This window comes from Rhopilema esculentum, chromosome 8, assembly GCF_057945365.1.
Source record: "Rhopilema esculentum isolate cy_ngs chromosome 8, ASM5794536v1, whole genome shotgun sequence".
Taxonomy (NCBI): Eukaryota; Metazoa; Cnidaria; class Scyphozoa; order Rhizostomeae; family Rhizostomatidae; genus Rhopilema; species Rhopilema esculentum.
Window position 1 is genome coordinate 10,276,582 of NC_142822.1, and position 21,671 is coordinate 10,298,252.

Consider the following 21,671-nt stretch of genomic DNA (forward strand, 5'->3'; position numbering starts at 1 on the left):
AGTACAATAAACATCTCTAAGCAATTCTCCTTGCTTTAAAAGAAATACGGTTTAATATAAAACTTCAGAGATTCATTGCTTGGTGGTCATATTTTGCCTCAATATCAGATTAAAAAAGAAGTTTAAAATTCATCTTGATTTGCACACTGGAGTAAGTACAGCACTGTCTACACGGTACCAAGTACACGGCAATAGAGGCGTGACATTAATCTTCTGTACATTTTGATGACAGTTTTGTCCCAAACTTTTGGTACAGAGTAAAGTTAAACAAACAAGTTTATATATTCAACGACAGTAACAATCATTCGATACTTACTATAAAAGTGAAAGAAGAACACAGAATTTTTGAATCTTCATTCTTTTTCTGCAGACTTTCTCTCCTCAAAATTTTATCACAGAATAGAACGATTTGTCTTCCTAAAACTTAATAAGGGAACAGAGTTGATTTTCCTGTTGTCATAGCAGGTATCAAAAATTGCTTTTAACACATACATTGTGAAGTAGATAGCCTCAATTTAGATTCCAATCTAATGCAATTCATTTCTAATCTATCTAATGCAATTCATTTCTATTGGAGATGAATTTCTTCCACAGGTGACCTGCGCAGTCGAATCGTCAGTAGTATTCAAGAAAAATATCTTTTGAATTGTCCCTGTTATATATTTGCCCGTAAATTTAATTCCTGCCTCATGCAATTCATTTACAATTAGCATTTTTTATTGGACATGAATATCTTCGGCAGATGACCTGCGCAGACGAATTGTCATTAGTATTCAAGAAAAATATACTATGAATTTTGCCTGTTATGTATTTGACTGCAATTTAGATTCCAATCTAATGCAATTCATTTACAATCATCATTTACTAATGGGGATGAATATCTTCGGCAAGTGACCTGCGCAGACGAACCGTCTTTAGTATTCAAGAAAAATATACTATGAATTTTGCCTGTTCTGTATTTGACCGCAATTTAAATTCAACTCCAATGCAATTCATTTACAATCATCATTTACTAATGGGGATGAATATCTTCGGCAAGTGACCTGCGCAGACGAACCGTCTTTAGTACTCAAGAAAAATATAATATGAATATTGCCTGTTCTGTATTTGCCCGCCATTTAAATTCAAGTCTAATGCAATTCATTTACAATCATCATTTACTATTGGGGATGAATATCTTCGGGAAGTGACCTGCGCAGTGGAAAGTTTATCACGATTCAATAAAAACTTACAAATTTTGGTGGTTTTGTATTCAACAGTGGCAAGATAATTTTATCTCCTCTTTCTAAAACCGGTAATTAGCAAAGTCATCTAGCAACTTGCCCAACCAAAAGTTCAAAGTTTAAATCAAAACGTGAAAAGCAACTGGTCACTTGGAAACATTTAATGTTTTTGACAGTAGCAAAATAATTTTATCTCCTTTTTTCATACCAGTTATTTGCATATCACCTAGCAACCTGCCTAACGAACATTTCAAAACTTAAATCATAAATTAAAAAGCAACTAATCACTTTAAGCCATGAAAACATTTTAAACAACAGGTATAAACTTCACAAAATACCAATCAGTAATTGCAGATTCAGTATGTAGCACAGGACTTTTGGGAGACCACCAGATCTCCCAAGTTTTTCTCTAAGAATTTCCCCAAGATTTTATAATCCTTCTCTCCCTTATAGCTAGCACTTTGCCTCTATGCACAGTAAACATAGCCACCGACCTCGGCTGATCATACGCCAATGCAAGGATTTAATTCAATTAGAATATGCAAATTTTCAATCTCTCTCATAGACCGTGCTCAATAACATCATATGCAAAATCAGATCGAGAAATAAAACAAAGATCTTGGATTTCAAAAACAGCATTTCAATCTCTGTGCAATGGACTCACTGCAAGAAATATCAACAAACTAAACTGGAATTCAAACTGAACTAAATATTAACAATCAAACTGAACTTAGAATCAAGTGCTATATATGGAGTACAACGATGTGTGGATGATATTTTGATCGGCTAATGAGGGTGGACGATGAAGAAGCAACTCAACGCGAGAGAAATGCGGTTTTTACAGAGAATGGCGAAGATCTCCTGCATAAAGTAAGTGACGAGTGAAAACGTATTGAGAAGAGTACATACTGAAAGAAGAAATATATGAAGCAAATAGTGCAGAGACAACTTATGCTTTTAGGACACTTACTAAGGAAAGAAGGCAAAGAATAACAAATGGTAACTGGTTTTATAGAAGGAAAAATGGATATTTTACATCCATATCTATTTTAATAGATGGTCATTTGACAGAGCATTTTATTAAAACCTCTCTACTCATTGGTCAATAGGCTTTTAAAAATTATAAGGGATAAATAAGAGGATGCGTTTATCAATTAGGAAATACTTTACAAAATCGCCGTTATTTACTAAAATATTTTTTTGTTCTCTAACCAGGGCAATTAAAAAGCCGTTGTAGTTTCGAAAAATCACGTTGAAAACTAGAGTGTCAGCTGTCCTAGCTCTGTTTGTTCTTACGATCACATTTACAGTGACACTGGCGGATCCAGACTACCGCCATTACCGCTCGAGCGGTAGTCAGACTATTCAAAAAATTTTAGAAGCAAGGATCATTTTCATTTTTATCTTACTACTTTAATTAAACCATAGTTAAAAATTGAAAATATTTGATCGCACTGCAAACCAAGCATTCCTTCCTAGAAGCATGCCTGAAATTTCCACAGAGACAGAAATATTTTTTAATCCTTATTGCTATGGAAATTGCGTGCCAATTAGCCGAGTCTCATGTTTGCAAATAAATAGCTAGCATGGGGGATGATGAAATCATGGCTTTCTAGCTAGGGGGGTTGAGTCGGTGTAGAGCGGATTCGAGCTGCACTGAGCGGTAGTCAGTCTGCCTAAACCAATCAAATCATCAGAAATCACAACCAACCTGGGGGGGGGGAATTCGTACAAATTTTGTGGACAACCCACGAACAACCGAGTTGACTACCGCTCAGATGGGGGAGGGGGTGAATAGTACTGCCGCTCAACAAGGCGCAAACGTTACAGAAAGATGGGGGTATGCCTACATATTCTGCAAGTGGGCAAACTGTAACCTAAAAGACGATGTGTGTTTTGTACAATACACAAATATTGGTTGGAATACATTTTATAAGAATATTTAGATTCAAATATTCTAAAATTTAAGAAGGCATCAGGATTAAAAGTCAGGCGCACAAAGTGTGCCAAAAGTCTGATTCTTTGTCTAACAAATGTTGCTCTCAATAATTGCAAATTTTATCTGGCTTTTTAAACTTATAATTTCCAACAGGTCTGATTTCAATAATTAATTGTGCGACTTAATGAGAGTTTAAGGCGACATTTCCAAATTCTGCCAAATGTATCTTTTTTTCTAGTTCTACGGTGTTCCTCGGCTAAATACCGTAAATTTTTTTTAATATCCATTCTCAGAATATTGAGCAACATTATTTGTTTCTTCTCAAGCTTGTTGTAAGGATAATACATGAAGTTTCAGTAAAGCACCGCTTGTCACTTGAAAATGGTCTACATAAGAAATTATAGAAAGCAATAATTATTTTAGAAAACCGGGTGTGACCAGGAAATGGGTGTGGTCTAAAAGGCGTGGTTGACCCTCTATCTCATTTCGGCGCTAGTCAGATTTTTGGCTGGATCTGCCACTGTCTGGTACTGAATTTATTTCCTAACTATATTATCGTTTTTCTGGATGAAGTACCACACTCAACGTACATTTTTAATAGCCTTGTGACGCCTGTATTCAGAACTACTTTGTCGAATAAATGTGAAAACCAGTAATTGTTTGCATGGTTATCTTAAATCCTAACTCTATCAACGTCATTAATTTATGAGCCTTTGAACCTTTGAACTGGCTGAGGTTCATGGTTCTAGTAACATTATGTTGAATTAATATAGAGATTAATATAATATAGGATTATGGATCAAAGCAGAAGCGGGTGCACTTGCCTACCATTCACAGTACAGTAATAAGGCGAATGTTACTTGCTTTAACTTCAACTTCAACTGAGTTATCTTTATTAACCCAGCTTTGGCTTATGTCTTTCATGGTCCACCGAGCCGAATGTTTGACATTGCTATTAATGAGATTCACCTTTCTTTGATTGGTCTACATTCCAACTGAATCTAAAGGGTGAGGGCACTTCATCTTTAGCTTGAAAGGTCCAGCTTTCCTGCTTCCACTCTGCTTTCACTCTGCGAGAAAAAGCTATTGGAAATGAAAATTAACCAGTCTTTTGTTTGTTTCGAAGCAAAATCCTTTTTGTAGCTAGCGAGCCTTCTGTCAATGGACAAAACATTTTCGGTTTTTTTGATGGACGTGTATTTTTCTCTACCAAATCCATAAACTCTACATCGTAATAAAATGTTTCTACGCCATTGAATGTGTCTTCATGAAATGAAAAGGACTTTTGAGTCATTGCAGATGCAGATAATGTAAGAAATATCCACTTTTACACAGATAACAATCTGAAAAATCTTTGACAATCTCTCAGAAATTCCCAGATTAAGGCTGGATAACTGGATCTCCAAAGATCTATTGGAACTTCTTCTTTATGGTGATACCAAGTGCAATCAAATTGAAAATAAGCTGATATTGGAAGCTACAATTTATCATATTTCTTCAACAAAACGCCTAAATTGATCTTTGTTCATAATACGGGTTGTATACAGCCCCCCATCCTCTTTCGTTTTGTGTGTGTTTGTTTTTAGTACTAGTTGCACTGTAGTGTATAGCATTGTCAGTGATGTATGTATAGAGACCAGGTGACGTATAGTCTTTTGCGCTGCATGAATAGATCAAATATTTTTCTTGTTGTAGTTAAAATTTGCCGGAAAAAAGAACATGCATTATATACGTAAATAACTTTTCTTTGCGTTAAAAAATTAATTGGTTGTCTGGAAAAGATTCATAGGGTTCCCCGATCAAAAAAAAATTGTAGCGATGAAAGGTTTTCACAACAGAGCAATAATTCGTTTATGATCTTTACTTTAAATATCCCTTCATGCTACTTATGGTACCAGGTTTCAATCCCTCTAAGCAAGTTATTTTCGTAACTTTAAGATTGCTATACCAGCATAGACCTTGGTAGAGAAAGCGGCTGGATATGCTGAAAAGATATTATGCTGACAGACGCTGGAAAATATCCCTTTATGCTATTTATAGACTGGGTGACCAGGTTCCAGACTTCTAGCCAGTTATTGTGAGGATTTACCTTTTAGATCCAGCTCCTAGCATGGAACGTAGTAGAGATGGCCTGTTAAGCGTAAGACGTGGACCAAGTATAAAAAAATCTAATTTTTGACGGTATAGAAATTGAATATGACCTTGAAAAAAAGGAAACATTTCACAACATACTACTTGTTATTTTTGCAACTTGCTAAATATTTACTGGATATATATTTTCCATCGTGTTCCTTAGAACCCTAATTGTGACCTTTTATACTTTGAGGATTGTCAGACGAAAAAGCATTAAGAAGTATGTTTGCTTTCTTCCAAGTAATTTTGCTAATTGATAAGCTGAAAAAAGGCTGTGAACAAATGCTGAAAGTTGCCAAAACTATTGTGTCCAAATCGCAAAAGGTTGTTTAAGTTTAGTTATAGGCACTAATTTTTTCTTTTACTTCTTTTCGTCAATTGTTTCGATTTTTTTAAACACTTTTCGCCAAATATGCAAAAGGTTGTTTAGTTATTTTAAAACTTGGTGCAAACTAGAAAAGGAAGTTCAACTGACGTATACCGATACCGGAAGTCTTTCAAATGGTTCAAAACGACAATTTGCTTCCGTTTTGCTACTTTGATCACAAGATGGAAGGCCATCTATATTTGGTTTGTTTGATATCCATCTTTTTGCGTGGCAGTTACACTCTTCAAGGTAAGAAACATTGTCTTCCATAGGAAACAAACCTTGGCCCCCAAGAAATGCCATTTTGTTGACGGTTGGCATCTACCGTTACCAATTTCTATGGGCCGGGAAAATCATGTTTTTAGGGGCATACCGTTTATTGTTGTTATCACTTATAACATCTTGATCATATGAGTTTTGTGGAGGCAGCATAGAGCCTCACTTCACCTGCTTTTTCTCATAAATCTGTTGTTACAAATGATAAAAGCTTAAAAGGAAGAAAAATCCAAAAGGCCTACAGGAAAAGTCACTTGAGGGGGTATGGGGGGGGGGGGTGGTTCATCCCGCTAACCACGAATTAGGACCTTGTCGCAGGGCAAAACTGATTTTGCAGGGCAAATGTTTTCTACCAATGGATCCAGTTTGTTGTTTTTCATATGTAACTGTAACAAGAAAATAAGTTATGCTTATCATTTGTCTACTCCAAAAGTAACATGATACAGACTACCAGTGACACGAAGTAGAAATTGCCAGCGTGATCTTGGGCTGGATGGAATAGATTTCTAAATTGATTCTGATTTCTTTTCACCTTACGTGTTACACCATTTCTATGGTTACATCCTTGGTTGATATTTGTGTCTTATTTAAAAACCATATACTAGAAAGACAAGCACCGCTTGTCAGAAAACTAAGACACTGTAAACGGGGCTATTTGGGTCAAATTTTGATGGAATAGTTTTGCATATTTGGGTCTAATCTTGCTATGACTGTAACCAGAAACGTGAACATGATATAGGGTATATTGCATAAATTTTTGTAGGTTTTCAAGCTTGTGTTTGCAATGCGAAGATTGTGTCATTGATAAATCTTTTCCAAAATATTTTACTACGCCCCATCAGGGCATTTCTCAAGACATGTTGTTCTATTGTTGTCATGAATATGTTGGCATAATTTGGGGCAAATTGCGGTGCTTTTAAGGGAGGTTAATAAAATTTACCATTACACTTCTTCTTTATATGAACCAGCAAATTGATGTTCAGGCTGGTTGTTCTTAATCTTTTCGAAAATCTAAGGCTGAACTGTTCTCAAAATGTTCTTAAATTTATATGGTATAAGCAGTGCGATTGCTAGCTTTTCGCTTTAGGGAGGTGTCCAGGCCTCATTTGCCAACAAAGTGCAGGAGAAAACCTTCATTTGCCGCCACGTTTAAATATTCAAAAAACTCCTCGTTTTTTAGATGAAATAATGTTCAAAGTTACATTTTACAGTAGCCCAGCCCCAGCTTGTTCTTAATTTGTTCTCAACTTTTGACTAATTTTGAAGCTCTTGTTCTTATATAATTGCTCTTATAAAAGAGAGTGAAGGCAATATAATTATGTTTGAGAATAAAAATCACCATCTGTTGTATTTTATATGCAGCAGGGTAGTTTCCCTATAATGATTTTTATGGCATTGAGGGAAGCTTTGATACCCTTATCTTGTGAAATGCTAGTGGGTATATCGAAAGTATGTTGTAAAAAATGAGGGCATGGTCTTTGAATCAAGTATGGAGGGTTGCCTGCCTCACTCATTAGAAAACTTTCTCTTGCTCGTCTCCCTAAGGTTAGGCAAACACGTCGGTGAATTTGTGCACACACTGAACAAAGACCTAAGCGGGAACAACTTACCTTGAGAAGTATTTTAGTGTTGCGGGAACTGAGTGCCAGTTCGCAACATTTCCAACTTTTGCCAGGGCAAAATTTTGCTACTTTTCTGCAGGGCAAATATGCAGCCAAACCCCCCCCCCTCCCAACAAAAAGTATAACGTGACGCCCCTAGCTACACTTGAATGAAATCTAATACAACGAGCTGTTCAAGTTACAAACAGTTGAAGAAAATTTCGATACCAAGGAAATGCCAAGTTCTAATCAATAGAAGATGTTTCTGGCTGTTGGACTATGATTGACAATGTTAGACTATGTTGGATTATGGACTATAAGATCAGCTTCCTCTAATTGATGGCAATTTTGTTTTGGATGGGTTGATAAGTCATTTCCGTTTGGAGGTATCTGTCTCTCTCGCTGCTTATTTAAAGAGGATTTTTAAGCATAATGGACAAAATTGAGAAACATAGGACGGAAATCTACACAGTTATTAACAAAGTGATAGTGTTACATTGAAAATAACGTTTGGTCTCTTGTCTCAGTTTAGAAATGGCTTTACACAAAAATCATCTTCTGACGATCTAGATAGCTTACATACCTAGACCCAACCCCATTTCGCCCCGTGGTTCTCCCACTGCTGTCCTGGTTTTCTATTTTCTCTTGATTCCCCATCTGCCCTTTGATTCTACATTTCTGATTTTATTTGTCCCATGTTTGCGCCAAGTCCTTTCATTTGCGCCATGCTTTGCCATTTGTCCCATGCTGCCCCATTAGAGCCATGATTCTCCATTTGTGCCTTCATTAGTCATTCGTGCCTTGCTTCCTGATTGCGTTTGGCTCACCCACTTCCCCCCCCCCCCCCCATGTGAAAGTGTCCGGGGGGACCGAAACGAATCGCAAAAGGACAATATGTAAAACTGCCCCCTCTATAAAAAATCTCATGGGACTATGTGCGTGATCGTGTTATACATGGGTATGAAAAAACTAAATATAGGAGGCCTATCTATAACAAAAAAGAAGTGAAAATTGAGGATGCTTTGTCAAATCCAATGGATAGAGGATAGAGGTCAAAACCAAAGGAATATTTCACGGTCAAAAGAGACACGTGCCTATACTACCAGAAATAAGGAAACTTCTCAAAAGATTGTTATAAAAAGAAAGCTGGCCAGAAAAAAAGATGCAAAACCGAGAGCAGCAAACAGTGCTGGGGATTCCAATGCTGGTTCAGCAACAGCAACCAGTGAGATTGCATTGGCAGTGAACACAAATACATCAAAACAAAAACAAATGGTGGATTGATTCTGGTGCCTCGAAGCATATGATGCCAAATGAGGCCAACATATCAACTTACACCAAATTCAGTAAGCCCCTAACTGGCTGATATTGGCTGATAACAATGTTCTGCTTGCGTATGGGAAAGGAATCCTAAGATTCCCAATTTTTATGGTACAAGGAAATTCAATCTATTTTTGGAAGACCTACTTAATGTCCCGAAAATAAAGAGGGATTTGTTATCATTGCCAACAATGACACAACGAGGTGCAGAAGATAGGTTCAAGGAAGACGTTTGCATGGTTATTTCGGGGATGAAAAAATGTTGCATATTGGTCATAAATGATGGCAAATTATTCAAGCTGAATACTGAGGAAGTTTGTACCGCATATTTTGGCTCATTCAAAGCACGTGATAACTCTGTTAGGCTATGGCATGAATGTTTCGGTCATCTTTGGACAACCAGAAGCTGTCGAATGAAAAGGTTATGGTAAAAGATTTGAACCTGAAGTCTGGTGAGAGTGATGATAGAAGCTGATGATCAAAGCTGCAAGGGTTGTGTTGAAGGCAAACAAAATCGAAGGCCTCTTTCCAACGGAAAGCCAACGAAAATACTAGAATTAATCCACAGTGACGTTTATATTGTGAATATTAATTCAGTGAGTGGCTCAAAGTCTTTTGTGATATCAACTGATGACTGCTCACAATTCACTACGGTGTAATTCTTGAAGAAAAAAAGGGAAGTTTTGACGAAATTTAAAGGATTTTTTGCTGTGATGGAGAACCTCACTAGAAAGAAAGTCAAAATTTTGCGATCTGACAATGGCGGAGAGTACGTCTCTGGAGATTTTAAAAAGTTCTTTGCTACTCATGGCATCAAAAGGGAGGAAACAATTCCTATGTCTCCGCAGCAGAATGGTGTCTCTGAAAGGTTGAATCACACAATAATGGAAAGTGCAAGGTCAATGCTGCAGCGCACAAGTCTCCCATTGAGATTCTGGGCTGAAGCCGTCGATGGCTGCAATGCACATGTACCTGGCACAAACGACGCAAACTGGAGAAGAAATCAGTTAAGTGTATATTTGTTGGATATCCAGCTATTTTCAAAGAATAGAAGTTGTATAACACTGAAGAAGGAAAAATACTAAGAAGTCGTGATGTGCAAATTCTTGAAGAGGATTTTGAACGTTCTTCATTTAAGATCACCGAACTCAATGATTACAAGCAACATTTTCAATTTTGATGAAAATGAAGAAAATGATAAGCAAGTACCAGAAATTCGAAGATCCACAAGAGCAAGCAATGCTCCAGAAAGCCAGGCACAATAACCAAACACTGGGGCAGTATGAAGAGTGGGGCTGTGCAAATGTTGCAGTGCAGCACAGTGAAAAGCCTGAAGCCCTGGCCAACCTAAAAAAAAATTGGCAAAAATCGTCATGCATTATTGTTGAATAAAACCTGTTCAATTTCGTATGGCCACCACGTTTTACGATGTTTTACCATGTTTTGCGATGTTTGAATATGTTTGAATATGTTTGAATATGTTTGAATATGTTTGAATATGTTTGAATATGTTTGAATATGTTTGAATATGTTTGAAGATGTTTGGAGATATTTGAAGATGTTTTACGATGTTTGGAGATGTTTTACGATGTTTGAAAATGTTTGAAGATGTTTGAAGATGTTTGGAGATGTTTTACGATGTTTGAAGATGTTTTACGATGTCTGGAAATGTTTGAAGATGTTTGAAGATGTTTGAAGATGTTTGAAGATGTTTGAAGATGTTTTACGCATGTTTTACGCATGTTTTACGCATGTCACCTTGATGTGCGGACGTGTAAGTCAAATATTCTGAATTACCTATCCTTTACCAAATTTAGTTACTTTGTTATTACCTTTACTTTTACAATAGGTAACTTTATTAATGGATTAAATAGCCAGAAAAATTTAATTATCGAAAAAGGCGGAATTCTCTGTTTTTAAACTTTTAAGCATGAAAAATTACCTTCTAGAGAACCTTTAATCCTATTTATTCCCATTCTAACACAATTAAACTATTTGTGCATATTGGAAACCATTATTGTTCGATTTCTTGTTTTCTTTTTTAAATTGCTATTTTTTATTCTTACTGTTATTATTCAAACAAAACTAATAATAGGCAGGCTCTCGCCTAAATTGCACTGGACTTTATGATAAACAGGAGGGCGAATGGGAATATGACTCTCGAAAAATTCTAGCAATGAATGGATTTTTGAGCAAAGTCAAATTAAGTGCTGAAGAATAACAAGATAACAAAACACTGTCACAAAGCAAATCAGAAATACTTTTAATTAGATGAGAGCTCTCATCTTGGAGTGTACTGGTTGTCGGTCATTTTAAAAGTGATGACGTCATCTTTGAATTTTGCCGACATCATCAAGATACTGGTGTGCTTATATCATTAGAAAATTTGGCTTCAGGCGAGTCTAGATCTGGTTGTCATATTGACATAGAATTTAAAGTCAAAATGATTTTTAGCTTTGTAACTTCTTCATCAGGTTTAACTTTTGATGCATCATACATATTTTTTAGCTACATCAACATGTGCAAGAAGGTCAGAAGCTGATACTCGATGTGGAATATCTTGCTATGATGACCCTGAATGTGGCTCTAGGAAGACTTGTCTATGTGACGGTCCTTGCGGGATGAGTTGCCTCAAAAGAGGTTTCACTTTACTTTGCTAAAGTTGCAACTTGATTTGAAAAAAACCTAAGAAGCAGTCTCAAAGTTTATCAATGCTTTGTCCTACCATTCCTCGCAATTTTTTGCTTATTTCTTTATGTTGCTTGGCTTTCGTTCAGCCCTTAATTAAAAATATCTAGACCGATATAACTAGAATATAATGATATAGCTAGAATATAATCTTGACCGTGAAAATTTAGCTCATATTTCTTTTTCACAAGGCCGAAAGTGTCGCCGTAACTATTATAAAGCTCCTATTAATGGAAATCGAACTGTCAGTGGTAACAAATTAGGTGATACCATTGTCTACAGTTGCAAAAGAGGATATACACTTGTTGGACCGAGTGTTCTAACATGCAGTGGCATTCGTAAGTGGAAGCCATGGGACCAAGGAGAGCCAAAATGCGGTAAGAATATCTTAAACATGACGACCATTTGTCAGAAAAAAATGCTTCGGTTTCTGATTTCTCCAAAGAAATGGTTGCTATCTATAATTTGCCATGTTTCCAAAAGACAATAGACTTTAAAGATCATTTAACAATAAAAAACCTATTTATAAATAAGAGCGTTATCTTGCTACGTATGTACCTGCAATTGTTTAAATTATTTCTTTAATTTTTTAATGATAATTTAAATCAAATAATATAGCAGCACAACACCAACAACAACAACACAACATCGACGATTTCGAGAAACAACTCTGGCAACAACAACGACAGAAAAAGATGCAACAGCAACAGCAGCGATATCTAGATAATGACGATCCGTCAAACCACCCTTGTTGTGATCTTTCCAAACTCGCAGCACCCTGGTTTCTCGTATGATGCCTTTAAAATTTAGAAAGGGTGTGTTTATCCTGGTGCCCTGAGTAACAAGGAAACAAGTGGTAATACTTCTAAAATTGGACAGCGGGTCTGATTACGGTGCAATCCTAGCTACCCTTTGGGGGATGACCTTCTGCAACATGCCATCGCAACTTGACTTGAGGTAACTTATTACCAGGATGCCAGGTAGTAGATCTCCTCAGAAGTGTAGATCTACACTCATTTTTCCTTGTGTTTTACAATCCTTGCTAAAGATAGTTGCAACACCACGACATTCATGTTAAAAAGGTGATAACCTCAGCACTTAACTAACCTCTCAAGTCATCAATGTCTATGCTATATTACCACCCCCCCTTCCCCCCCCCCCTTCCCCCCCTAGTACATTTTTGACTCTTTAATTAGAAGCGTTTATGCTTTCCTTTTATCCACGTGTGGATCCGAGTAAATTTAACAATCTGCTGTAGCAGAACACGCTTCTTGTGCATACAACATGACGGATATAACCTGCTACTCCGAGCTTTACTCTTAACGCAGGTGTTGCTGTAGAAAAACATAACACTAAGATATTTTGCACAACCAACGTTTGCTATCTTCTACCTGTTTAATCTGCCAATTAACATGCGGAAGACTAGCGTTACAAGCCGCTTTCGTTTACTATTTCTGCATTGTTATGCATTATTTCTGCAAGGGTGGGGGATGGGGGGTAATCACCCCTATACCTTGGTCAAAACATGGTCTACATATTTTTTTTAAAAAACGGATTAAAAAGGGCTTGGTAGGGGTAGATCATATTTCCTAAGGAAAATTAATCTGGTTCAAGGCACTGAAACGAGACAAAACGGGGTGTGGTCAAACTTGCCACCTGCTTAAAACGGTTTACGTCATAAAATCTTATAAAACTTGTCGTACAGAAGATAATCGCACTTCATACAGAAGATGATCGAACTTCATACTAAAGATGATCGCACTTCATACAGAAGATGATCGAACTTCATACTAAAGATGATCGCACTTCATACAGAAGATAATCGCATTCTATACAGAAGATGATCGCACTTCATACAGAAGATAATCGCACTTCATACAGAAGATAATCGCACTTCATACAGAAGATAATCGCACTTTATACAGAAGATAATCACACTTCATACAGAAGATAATCGCACTTCATACAGAAGATAATCGCACTTCATACAGAAGATAATGGCACTTCATCAAGACGGACTCTTGTTAAGCCGTACTAATACTTCCTGTCCATGTAGCCAGAAAACAGTCAATTTTACTCTCTACCACCAAATTCAACATCTGCCTCAGTGGCGGAAATTAAGGGGGCATTAATTAAACCTTACTCATTCGGCATGTGCTAAATTGGATTATTTTCTTACCCCCTTGCAGGTTCTTAGGGGAAATGTACACATAGCTATGAATATCTAAAGCTTTTTATTTGGTGTCTGTAACAATTACTTATTGAATGCATCTATTCCTATTTCTGACAGTGATGGGTTGTGCATCACCTAAGCTCCCACCCAGTGCCGTTATCAGAAGGAACAAAAAAGACCGTTACACGTATGGGGATCGAGTTTATTTTGCTTGCAAAAGAGGATATGGTGCCTTTGGGTCTTCTTACGTCAAATGTATGAGGAATGGATGGTCCAAAGCAAAACTTCACTGCAGACGTATGTATTTACCATAAATGTAGAAAACAGATTGTTTTTAATCTTATTTATTTGTTGTTGTTTAAGTAGAACTATTTTGGACTTTTGACCCTGTTATAATTAGATATGATTAGCATTGTTTAGACATGTCCTCGGGGACGCGTGACATTTCTTCTCGTTATAAGCGTGTCTTCGAGGATTTGCATTATAGCCCTATATAAGCTTTGGGCGTGTTTTACCCAGGGAGAAAAGAGAACAGCATTGATAGTAGTACGTACGAGTTACCGTTGCAAGCAATTGAAGATACCGTTTTCGGCCTAGTATTTAGCCTGTTGCTTAGATAATGCTACGAGGTCAAATAAATACGAACTGATGTAGCTTCAAAGAAAATCTGCTACTGAGGAGGGCACGAACTAATCAGAAATGAACCCAGATACCACTAAGCAAACACAACGCTGGCGTTCTTTCTATCTTGGTAATTCTTTAAATCTCCCATAATTACATTGACATCAAAATTTGGTTCATCCGCTCTTTTCTTGTTCAATTGTTTCTTTCGATGGTAGGGTATTATTCTGCTTTTGGCTTGCCATTGGATAACATTGTCAAAAAGGCTGGTAACAAAAAAAATTTCCAAAGATGTCTGACAAACCAGATCTTGAGGAAGTCACCAAATTCGACAAGACTAAATTGAAGCATGCAGGAACCAAAGAGAAAAATACCCTACCATCGAAAGAAACAATTGAACAAGAAAAGAGCGGATGAACCAAATTTTGATGTCAATGTCATTGGGGTTTAGGCGTGTTTTACCCAGGGAGAAAAGAGAACAGCATCAAAAGTAGTACGTACGAGTTACCGTTGCAAGCAATTGAAGATACCGTTTCCGGCCTAGTATTTGACCTCGTAGCATTATCTAAGCAACAGGCTAAATACTAGGCCGAAAACGGTATCTTCAATTGCTTGCAACGGTAACTCGTACGTACTTCTATCGATGCTGTTCTCTTTTCTCCCTGGGTAAAACACGCCCAAAGCTTATATAGGGCTATAATGCAAATCCTCGAAGACACGCTTATAACGAGAAGAAATGTCACGTGTCCCCGAGGACATGTCTAAACAATGCTAAACATATCTAATTATAACAGGGTCAAAAGTCCAAAATAGTTCTACTTAAACAACAACAAATAAATAAGATTAAAAACAATCTGTTTTCTACAATAAATACTGCAATGGACGGAAGCGTTATGAAACACGATACATACTTATATGTAACGTACTGGAAGCGAAACTCGTATTAGTTAGAACCGATAAGAACATTCTGTAGAAAATACGTAAAAGGTTCTACAATATGTTTCTTAAGATTTTCTACAATATATGTCATAGGAGTCTCTACAATATTTGTCATAGGAGTTTCTACAATATTTGTCATAGGAGTTTCTAGCATATCTAGTACGTGACAGAAGTAATATAACATTTAGACTTACAAAGTAGCAATATCTGGTATAAGTGCAATGCGAGAGATTGTGTTTATAACAAGCTCTCTGATAAACCTAAGAAGAATACATCTTGGGGGTCTAGTCAATTGAAAATCTTGAAAGGTTGATTAAATATATAATAAGTTTTGTTGAAGGACCACCCTTAGCATCGAGCCCGTATAATGATTTGCTTTCATGAAAATGTCTCATTTTAGTGCTACCTACTGCTTTTCTATCTAAACCTTTAAGAATATATCTGAGAATAAATGATTTCTATTCTTGTTATAGCAAAAAGCTGTGGAAGCCCAGGTCAGCTTACAAATGGCCGTGTAATTGCAAGTTTTTATACGTATGGTAACAAGGTTACGTACGTGTGTAACAAAGGTTATAGATTGATAGGGTTGGAAACAAGAATATGTTTGAGTAAGCAAAAGTGGAGTGGCAGAAGGCCGATTTGTAAAGGTCAGTAAAATCACAAAGATGCTAGCTTACGCTTTTGTGTGTAGAACAGGATGATGCCGGATTGCAACTCTGAGTTCAACATTTAATGTCATTATCAGGTAACTGTGACAAATCAGAGGCAATTCACCCCATTTATTCTATATCCAAATTTGCAAATTTAAATTAAGCTGTTTTTGTTTCATAGTCAAACATTGTGATCCAAAACCACAATTGGAAAATGGAAAATTTGAAGGATTATCAACAGCATATGGAGCAAAGAGAAGTGCCAAATGTAACATTGGCTATATGTTGCAAGGGAGCAGTCAAATCATTTGCAATGGTGATAATTGGGAATATGATAGAGCGATATCAAAATGCGTTGGTAAGATTTAAAGATATTGAGTAAAAATATTTCCAACGCTAAAATCTCATAAAAATTTCTATTGCTAAAATCCCAAAATATCTACTTGAGACGCATTTAGGAACACTTTTTGACTTGAGTTCCACGCTTAATGTCATCCTCTGGCATCTGTGACAAATCTGAGGCAATTCACCCCTTTTATTCTATACCCAAATTTGCAAAATAGAGTACCACTATATGCCTGTTAAAAAATGTCAACAATGGTTTTATTTTCTTTCTTTGTGCCTAAACTTGAGCCTTCACTAAAAGTAAAGTTTGTATAAATAGATGTATTGTGTCCGTCTCCATTTCAGCATTCTATTTGCTTTAGGTGAAGATCAACCTCAAATTTTGTTTAACGTTGTGTTGTATTGAGAGCTATGTCACATAAAACTCTCAACGCTACATTAAGCTGTTTTTGTTTCATAGTCAAACATTGTCGTCCAACCCCACACTTAGAAAATGGAAAATTTGAAGGATTATCAACAGCATATGGAGCAAAGAGAAGTGCCAAATGTAACATTGGCTATATGTTGCAAGGGAGCAGTCAAATCATTTGCAATGGTGATAATTGGGAATATGATAGAGCGATATCAAAATGCGTTGGTAAGATTTAAAGATATTGAGTAAAAATATTTCCAACGCTAAAATCTCATAAAAATTTCTATTGCTAAAATCCCAAAATATCTACTTGAGACGCATTTAGGAACACTTTTTGACTTGAGTTCCACGCTTAATGTCATCCTCTGGCATCTGTGACAAATCTGAGGCAATTCACCCCTTTTATTCTATACCCAAATTTGCAAAATAGAGTACCACTATATGCCTGTTAAAAAATGTCAACAATGGTTTTATTTTCTTTCTTTGTGCCTAAACTTGAGCCTTCACTAAAAGTAAAGTTGGTATAAATAGATGTATTGTGTCCGTCTCCATTTCAGCATTCTATTTGCTTTAGGTGAAGATCAACCTCAAATTTTGTTTAACGTTGTGTTGTATTGAGAGCTATGTCACATAAAACTCTCAACGCTACATTAAGCTGTTTTTGTTTCATAGTCAAACATTGTCGTCCAACCCCACACTTAGAAAATGGAAAATTTGAAGGATTATCAACAGCATATGGAGCAAAGAGAAGTGCCAAATGTAACATTGGCTATATGTTGCAAGGGAGCAGTCAAATCATTTGCAATGGTGATAATTGGGAATATGATAGAGCGATATCAAAATGCGTTGGTAAGATTTAAAGATATTGAGTAAAAATATTTCCAACGCTAAAATCTCATAAAAATTTCTATTGCTAAAATCCCAAAATATCTACTTGGGACGCATTTAGGAACACTTTTTGACTTGAGTTCCACGCTTAATGTCATCCTCTGGCATCTGTGACAAATCTGAGGCAATTCACCCCTTTTATTCTATACCCAAATTTGCAAAATAGAGTACCACTATATGCCTGTTAAAAAATGTCAACAATGGTTTTATTTTCTTTCTATGTGCCTAAACTTGAGCGTTCACTAAAAGGAAAGTTGGTATAAATAGATGCATTGTGTCCGTCTCCATTTCAGCATTCTATTTGCTTTAGGTGAAGATCAACCTCAAATTTTGTTTAACGTTGTGTTGTATTGAGAGCTATGTCACATAAAACTCTCAACGCTACATTAAGCTGTTTTTGTTTCATAGTCAAACATTGTCGTCCAACCCCACACTTAGAAAATGGAAAATTTGAAGGATTATCAACAGCATATGGAGCAAAGAGAAGTGCCAAATGTAACATTGGCTATATGTTGCAAGGGAGCAGTCAAATCATTTGCAATGGTGATAATTGGGAATATGATAGAGCGATATCAAAATGCGTTGGTAAGATTTAAAGATATTGAGTAAAAATATTTCCAACGCTAAAATCTCATAAAAATTTCTATTGCTAAAATCCCAAAATATCTACTTGGGACGCATTTAGGAACATTTTTTGACTTGAGTTCCACGCTTAATGTCATCCTCTGGCATCTGTGACAAATCTGAGGCAATTCACCCCTTTTATTCTATACCCAAATTTGCAAAATAGAGTACCACTATATGCCTGTTAAAAAATGTCAACAATGGTTTTATTTTCTTTCTATGTGCCTAAACTTGAGCCTTCACTAAAAGGAAAGTTGGTATAAATAGATGTATTGAGTCAGTCTCCATTTAAGCATTCTATTTGCTTTAGGTGAAGATCAACCTTAAAATTTGTTTAACGCTGTGTTGTATTTAGAGCTACGTCACATAAAACTCTCAACGTTACATTAAGCTGTTTTTGTTTCATAGTCAAACATTGTCGTCCAACCCCACACTTAGAAAATGGAAAATTTGAAGGATTATCAACAGCATATGGAGCAAAGAGAAGTGCCAAATGTAACATTGGCTATATGTTGCAAGGGAGCAGTCAAATCATTTGCAATGGTGATAATTGGGAATATGATAGAGCGATATCAAAATGCGTTGGTAAGATTTAAAGATATTGAGTAAAAATATTTCCAACGCTAAAATCTCATAAAAATTTCTATTGCTAAAATCCCAAAATATCTACTTGGGACGCATTTAGGAACATTTTTTGACTTGAGTTCCACGCTTAATGTCATCCTCTGGCATCTGTGACAAATCTGAGGCAATTCACCCCTTTTATTCTATACCCAAATTTGCAAAATAGAGTACCACTATATGCCTGTTAAAGAATGTCAACAATGGTTTTATTTTCTTTCTATGTGCCTAAACTTGAGCGTTCACTAAAAGGAAAGTTGGTATAAATAGATGTATTGAGTCAGTCTCCATTTAAGCATTCTATTTGCTTTAGGTGAAGATCAACCTTAAAATTTGTTTAACGCTGTGTTGTATTTAGAGCTACGTCACATAAAACTCTCAACGTTACATTAAGCTGTTTTTGTTTCATAGTCAAACATTGTCATACAAAACCAAAATTGGAAAATGGAAAATATGAAGGATTATCAACAGCATATGGAGCAAAGAGAAGTGCCAAGTGTAACATTGGCTATATGTTGCAAGGGAGCAGTCAAATCATTTGCAATGGTGATAATTGGGAATATGATAGAGCGATATCAAAATGCGTTGGTAAGATTTAAACATATTGAGTAAAAATATTTCCAACGCTAAAATCTCATAAAAGTTTCTCTTGCTAAAATCTCAAAATATCTACTTGGGACGCATTTAGGAACACTTTTTGACTTGAGTTCAACGCTTAATGTCATCATCAGGCAACTGTGACAAATCAGAGGCAATTCACCCCTTTTATCCTTTATCCAAATTTGCAAAATGGATTATTAATATTTGCCTGGAAAATCATTTCATCAATGGTTTTTTTTCATATATTTGTGCCTAAGGCCCTGTTAACACGATACCGGGTTCATTTCTTAACGGATTCACTGACCCAATCCGATATGAAAATTAAGCTCTGTTCACACGATACCGGATTCATTTCGTATCGGATTCACTCCTGTTCACACGATGACGCTAAGCTTCAACACTGCTCCAAAAAATCCATTGTCTTGAAGTCGCATTGCAACGTGGAATGTTGTTCGTTGATTTCATTAAATAAACCTCTTTCGGTACAGTGTCCTACTGAAACATTTTGTAGGTATCATTCGATCAATGTAAATAGGACCATCGTGGTTTTGTCTTCTAAGGAGGGCAGGTCTAATTGCAATTTGCAAAATGATTATCGATTTTTTTGTTCCCAATTTTGTGTTTAAGAATGTAAGGCCTGGAAGGTGAACTGAAAAGCAAAATAAAATTTACCACAAATGAAAGTTTATCGAAAATAAATATCTGAGACATTATCAGTTTTTTAATATTCAATACAGCTTTCGAGTTTTTGTGTTCAAAGTTAGCCACCGCATATTTTCCGAGCACGTACGAGTTTCCTCGAGCCTTCCCCATAATCGTGACGTCACAAGCACCATGTTCAAATCACTTGAGGAGCATGACAATCTTGAAGGCTGTGCCTTTATGATTCTGTGGAAGAGCATCGATACATTAATTGAGTAGCTTTTGGCTTTATTTCGACAAAATGATTGGAAATAGATCATGACTTGCAAACCTTTTATGATAAGAATTGCAAGAAAATCATCTGTTTGAGCCCCTTCCTCCGTATCGCGGGACCTAGTATGTGGCGGGCCAACATATCAAATAAAGGTAGCGAAAAATGAATTGGGAAGATTGGAAAAAGGAATGGAAGTCGATTTTAATTTTCGGCACTGAACATCTTTGTAGGTGATAAAGCAGTTTTCAACTACAAAACAATTCCTTCGTGAGATCTACTAAATTGTCCACGTTGAATTTTTCTTATTTTCTGAAAACCTAACACAATTAACTTCAATGTATACTGTAAATTTCGAATTTAAGTCACTTTTTATTAGCAAATTCATATTCAATAACATGAAAATATTTTAGGGGTTAATAGCCTGGTACGATGGAGTCGTTATTTGCAAGAAAACAACTTCGTAAAATATTCAACCACCAGGCCATTGCATCCCTGTGACTTGCATACTTGACCCTGTCCCTCAACGTCACTGGACATAAACTGCATTATGAGCAATAATTTTGTAAAGTTTACAGATAAGAAACGAAATTTTTGGAAAAAAAACAAAATAGATATTTTAAACTTTAAATAGCTTTCAATAACTTTCAATTGTTTCCAACAACTAGCAACACAGACTATGCTATTCTCGTAATATTTCTGTTGCAGAGGTACCAATAGAAGTAAAGATTAAGATGCGTTATGTTGGCTGCTTCAAAGACAGAATAGGGCGCGCTTTGCTTCCGATGACTATATTGAGGGTTGCTTCTTTGAAGAAGGGCGAGACATTCATCTCAAAGTGCCTTACCCTCTGCAAAGAGAGAAACCAGCCGTATGCTGGTCTGCAGTTTCACGAGGAGTGTTATTGCTTCCAGAATTACAAGCGGTACGGCCAGGCTCCTGAATCGGACTGCAACAGACAATGCATGGATTCAAGAGGCAAATGTGGAGGCGCATTGAGAAATTCTGTCTACAACACTATGAAATGGCCCTCGTTTTCCTTTGACTAACTACCGTTTTCCAACAAAGACAGCCTAGCTGTGAACACAATTACTTCCAATCATTCCTAACTAAATCTAAAACACAATCAAATTACATTAAAGTTATGGTTATAGCAGAGCTGAAGGTCAAAGATCTTTTACATAACTTAATTTGCTCCTTGCACATATTTTTACTTATCAAATAAATTTCAGCATATTTACGTTTTCAATACCAAATATAAGACTTTATTTTTAGAAAAACTGCTGTTTCAATGTAAACTATAGATTCTAGACTAGCGATTCTAAGCTAGCGATTCTA

General features: G+C 36.3%; 1 protein-coding gene across 4 annotated transcripts in view; it reads left to right on the top strand.

Moving 5' to 3' along the window:
* Nucleotides 1-21,671, top strand: part of LOC135694423 (protein lev-9) — an 89,019-nt gene that overhangs the window by 61,149 nt on the left and 6,199 nt on the right. Inside the window, exons 3-13 of one of the 4 annotated variants that reach the window (XM_089109841.1) lie at nucleotides 11,368-11,499; nucleotides 11,739-11,924; nucleotides 13,838-14,017; nucleotides 15,754-15,927; nucleotides 16,112-16,288; nucleotides 16,736-16,912; nucleotides 17,360-17,536; nucleotides 17,984-18,160; nucleotides 18,608-18,784; nucleotides 19,232-19,408; nucleotides 21,042-21,497. In XM_089109841.1, the coding sequence (XP_088965967.1) occupies nucleotides 11,368-11,499; nucleotides 11,739-11,924; nucleotides 13,838-14,017; nucleotides 15,754-15,927; nucleotides 16,112-16,288; nucleotides 16,736-16,912; nucleotides 17,360-17,536; nucleotides 17,984-18,160; nucleotides 18,608-18,784; nucleotides 19,232-19,408; nucleotides 21,042-21,382 (2,075 nt within the window). In that variant the 3' untranslated portion in view covers nucleotides 21,383-21,497. Of the gene's footprint in view, nucleotides 1-5,795; nucleotides 5,912-11,367; nucleotides 11,500-11,738; nucleotides 11,925-13,837; nucleotides 14,018-15,753; nucleotides 15,928-16,111; nucleotides 16,289-16,734; nucleotides 16,913-17,359; nucleotides 17,537-17,983; nucleotides 18,161-18,607; nucleotides 18,785-19,231; nucleotides 19,409-21,041; nucleotides 21,498-21,671 lie in introns of those variants that run through there. The other 3 variants (XM_065213164.2, XM_089109840.1, XM_089109839.1) reach the window with 3 other exon arrangements.